Source organism: Pseudophryne corroboree, chromosome 5 (assembly GCF_028390025.1).
Source record: "Pseudophryne corroboree isolate aPseCor3 chromosome 5, aPseCor3.hap2, whole genome shotgun sequence".
NCBI classification, from domain to species: domain Eukaryota; kingdom Metazoa; phylum Chordata; class Amphibia; order Anura; family Myobatrachidae; genus Pseudophryne; species Pseudophryne corroboree.
The window spans coordinates 735,333,982-735,338,906 of record NC_086448.1 but is presented as its reverse complement, the minus strand read 5'-3'; the positions used below and the strand labels follow the sequence as shown (position 1 = coordinate 735,338,906).

At 43.0% G+C, this 4,925-nt stretch overlaps 1 protein-coding gene across 1 annotated transcript; it reads left to right on the top strand.

The window, feature by feature from the left end:
* Nucleotides 1-2,500: 2,500 nt before the first annotated feature.
* LOC134929664 (paraneoplastic antigen Ma1 homolog) lies at nucleotides 2,501-3,922 on the top strand. Its single transcript, XM_063925247.1, has one exon. It carries the CDS (start codon nucleotides 2,501-2,503, stop codon nucleotides 3,920-3,922), a length of 1,422 nt encoding a protein of 473 aa, XP_063781317.1.
* Nucleotides 3,923-4,925: the final 1,003 nt, after the last annotated feature.

Sequence of the window (4,925 nt, the reverse complement as noted above, 5' to 3'; positions counted from 1 at the left end):
CATGAATGTTATGTTGTACTATATGAAAGGTTATGTGTATAGTATATATTTATATTTATTCATGTATTGGTATGTAATGTATGTATAATATTTAATAGATGTGTATATGAAAGGATTTAGAAGGGATAGTTAAATATTGTTGATTTATTGAATCATATAATTAATACAACGTAGAAAAGGGACAGAGGTTACACAATATAGATTTAGTGGTTCAGCAGATGTGGTGTGCCAATTGGGATGGGAGCGAGACATTGGGAGCCGGCAATAGTCTGCAGAGCCGTAGATGGTGGCCTAAGGGTCTCTGGTGCTGTCCCCGCGCTGCAGGAGTAACAACCTGCAGGGCGGGAAAAGCGGGTCCCCGAGCTAAAGGCAAGTCTGACCGCGAGCTTAAGGGAAAGATAAGTACTGATTGGCCGTGGCAGGGGGGATAGCGCGCGGCTCCGGCGGGAAGCGGGTGGCTCGAGCCGGAGGTCGGGGGAGAATAAATAGAGCTCCCCGCCGGCAGACAGAGAGAATGCTGTTCCCCCGGGTGGAGTGCGTACACTGTGTCCAGAGCGCTGCTAAAGAGCTGTAGTAGCGCTGCTGGGAGAAGTGTATCACACCGGCACCGGGCATACCTGATTGAGGGGGCTGACAGAGGCTGCTGGTGGCAGAATCGGAAGCCAGAGACGCAGCGCCGCAGTCCACGCTGAGATCCGGGGCGGCGAGAGGCGGTACATGGGAGGCTCCGTTCCAGCCTACAATGATGACGAAGGGGGCGGCAGACGTTGGAGCTAGAACAACTGCTCCATAGCAACGGAGGGACGCCAGAGCCAGGTTGCCTTCAGCAAATGTAAAAAATCAAAGCGCCACCCAGAGCAGTGAGCATCAGCCTCATCACCAGAGTCTGTCAGCCAGCCAGAGGGAGGAATCGGGGGAGTGTTCATCTGTGATCAGCGTTCAGTGGAACGTAAGTGCATGTTTAAACTTATTGCATTACTAGCACACAGAGGGACAAAGCACTTCCCATAGACTTCTCAGCCTACTACGCAAACTCCCTTTTATGAGGAGGATGTTACACTGCAGGAGCTTAAATCATATACAGCTGCAGTATAAAGTTAGAAGTGCCTACATCGTTGTGAAAATAGAAGAAGCAGTAGCTGAGGGGTATTGACTATGAATCCTATCTCCTCCTATGTAGAGCTGGGTGACACATTAACAGAGAAACTGATTTGGGAGTATTGAGTTAGCTCAGCTGAATAGAGACATAATCCCTTTGGGTGTCATCCCTTACTCATCAGGATATCTCCACTCTATTGCGTATATATCTAGGTATACATATCAACCCCTAAGGAAAAAAAACTGAGATTTAGGTGAAGACCTTAGGGGTAAATAAAATAAAACTGCAAGTGTACTGTAATAGGATGCAGTGTGAATCCATTTAAAGGTCAGCAGCATATAGTGGTAAAAGTAAATATGGAGACATAATGCACCATTAGTGGATCTTCATTTAAAAGTACAACCTTAATAAACACTAAGGTGGGCCTCTATACAATATTATATTGCCCTATACCTTTTAAGCCCAGTGGAAAGGACTAATATATTTGAACCACGAGATAAATGCATTGCTTACTACTTCTGCAGTTTTAAAGCTACGAAGCTAATATAACTGTACCAAAAGGGAAAGGACAGCCAGGACTTCTGCAGTTAAAAGGCATCTGCTTACAGAGTGGCAAATAATTGAAACATCACATTAGCAGCCATCAAGATGGATACAGTTACTAAATGAAAGTTGTTAGACTACATAGTATCACAGGAAGAGGAAATGCAATTGTAGCAGAGTAATTCATGCTGGTTGTTTCATAGACATTACCCGCTAATCTTTAATGAGGATACCATAGCATAATTAAGGAGGAGCACATTATGCTACTTATGCAACGCATCCTGTGACTAAGTTTCAGTGAGGTTTGAGATGTTATGTAAGGTATTCACTATTGTACACTAATTTAAGGGCCCAGATATTGCACTTTATTTTGAGTACCCGGGTCACTCTTGTACTAATATTACTGTAAACTTTTTTTTGTATATTGCATGCATAACAACTTGTATAGGCTCTAGAGGGAGGAATATTGGGGTAGGATTGAAATTTAATTTTACTTCCGCATGTTGTTAATAAATGCATGTAATTATACTTACCATGTATGTTGACTTGATGTGAAATTCCATCCGGAGTCCCTGAAATGAGAATAGAAGAACAGGTATATCATTATACTGAAATGAATGTATACATGTACATGCTCAAGACACAGATAAATTTGTAGTTACTATTCATTATATAGAAGGCTTACCCAAGCGAGCCCAAATAAAATAGCTTGGGTGGAGGCACTGATATTGAATAACCATTCCTTATCAAAGTAAACAAGAACCTCATATAAAAGTGGTAAGGGAGGGTTACATTTGGAGGCACCGCGTGAGATCATTTTATAATATACTCAGGAGTAAGTGAAGCACAGTAACCAAAATGAATCAATATACAAGTAATGAAGCATTTGATTGGTGTATAAGAAAGGGAGTAAATACAGAAAGGAGTTTTGTATTAAGGGGGGATCTCACAGACACCACTGACGGTACAATTATGACAGAGATGTTGTTTCTGTTTCGGGTGAAACAACCCAGGATAGTTGATAAACAATTTAAGGAAAGTGGAGAGATGTGTGCTGTACTAATAACTACCAGTCATGATTTAGAGTCTGAATTGCTTCCTAAAGTGGTGGCTGTGAGATCTAACCCAGAACGTCGGTGGATAATTATATGGCCTGAAAAGGATGGAAGTGAAAGGGCGGCTGAACCCTTAATTGTGGGTGACATGTCTACTCCAGCCAGTGGAGATCCCTCCGCGACTGAGAGAGAAGGTAGTCAAACACAGGGTATTGAAGAAAAATTAGGTAATCAGTTAGAGGTGATAGCTGATAAAGTAGTACATCAATTGGAAAGGTGGCACTATGAGGGTAGTTACAGGCGATTGAGACTTTTTTCAGGAATAATTCCTGTGCCTACCGGCGAGGAACCTTATGAGGCCTGGAGGGAGGCAGCTATACAGCAGTCTGAGGAGTGGCATTGCCCGGATCATATAAAAAAACAAAGGATAGTAGAGAGCTTACGGGGACCCGCTATGGGAATTATTCAAGCCACTAGAAAAAGTAATCCTGGGGCTGCTGTGGCTGACTACTTTCAGGCTTTAGATTACACATATGGGACATTAGAGGATGTAGGTGATTTGGTTGCCAGATTCCATCATACATATCAGGAGACAGGGGAGAAGCTGTCACAGTATGTATATAGACTGGATAAATTAATCCATAAAATCGTAGATAAAGGAGGGTTAGCTCCCGCTGAAGTGGATAGTGGCCGTTTGAAACAATTAATTAGGGGAGCACTAACAACTGACCCTGTAGCACAGCGGTTGCGTTGTACAACTTTATTATTAGGAAGTCCCACCCTTAATGATCTAATTAAGGAAATTACACAGGAAGAAGCCTTAATAGCTAATAGGGAAAAGACTCATACCAAATCTGTCAAAATGGTGGTACCCTCCCCTGAGGCCCAAGGATCAAAAGAAGATAAGTTAGTTACCTTGGTAGTGGAACAAAATAAGAAGATAGACCAGCTTATTCTGGCAATAAATAAAAGGGTGGAACCCTCTAGCATTACTTCCAGTAATTCCAATAGGGGGTTTAACAGTGGTAGGGGAAATTTTAGGAGAGGTGGAAATTTTATAAACAGAGGGTGTTTCCGATGTGGACAATTAGGACATAGGGCAATGGAATGTTCTATAGAATGGGGAATGAATGAAGTGGGAACTAATGTTCAGTCACCTCCTTCTCCTCATCAGGGAAACGATGGAGGGAGATTAGCGGGCCCCTCGCCATCTCCCAGAAATTAGATATAGATTCAATGGGGAGTGCCCAGTGGAGTAGTTCTATTCCGGATGGTATGGTAGGACCTGCTCCACGTGTGGTTGTTAAATTAAATGGACATCCATGCCCTGTTTTGCTAGACAGTGGGTCCCAGGTGTCCATCATATTTGAGCATTGGTATAGACATTATTTATCTGATGTCCCTATCCGGCCCCTAGAAGGACTGGTAATTTGGGGATTGAGTGAACAGAAATACCCATATTTAGGTTATGTGGTAATTAACATTGAGTTTCCGGAAGGGTTTATGGGTGTGTCAGAGTCATTACCTTTAATTGCTCTGGTATGCCCCGAATCACCTGGTGATAAAACTACAATGCCAGTGATCATTGGGACTAATGCTCATTTATTTAGGGTCCTTAGTGAATGGTGTTTAAAAATGTGTCGGGAAGCAACGGCGTTTACGATGGCGAATTGCTATAAGGAATACAGGAGTGGGGAGTTTGAACACAGAGATTCCTCTCTTGCTCGGGGCCTGTCAATAGAAGACTTACATCCATGCTTCCAGGGGAGTGACATTGGGTTGGCAGAACAAAATATTTTATGTGAGGAATTGCTAAAACGAAAGCATGTCTTCTCTTTTGGGGAATGGGATTTGGGAAAAGCAAGAGGCGTGGAGCACTGTATAAAGCTGACTGATGAGACTCCTTTTAGGGAAAGATCACGCAGACTTGCGCCCGCCGATTTCGATGATGTCAGACGGCATCTTCAGACTCTCTTGAAAACCGAGGTTATTCAACACTACGAAAGTCCATATGCCTCTCCAATTGTAGTGGCTCGTAAAAAAAATGGACAAATTAGAATGTGTATTGATTATCGCACACTTAACCAACGCACTGTGCCAGATCAATACACTGTTCCTAGGATAGAGGAGGCATTGGACTGTTTGCAAGGGAGTCAGTGGTTCACAGTGTTGGATCTACGGAGTGGGTATTACCAAATACCCATGAGTCATCAGGATAGAGAGAAGAC

Coding starts and splice junctions, on each gene's coding strand:
- LOC134929664 (XM_063925247.1), top strand. CDS start 2,501: ATGAATCAATATACAAGTAATGAAGCATTTGATTGGTGTATAAGAAAG.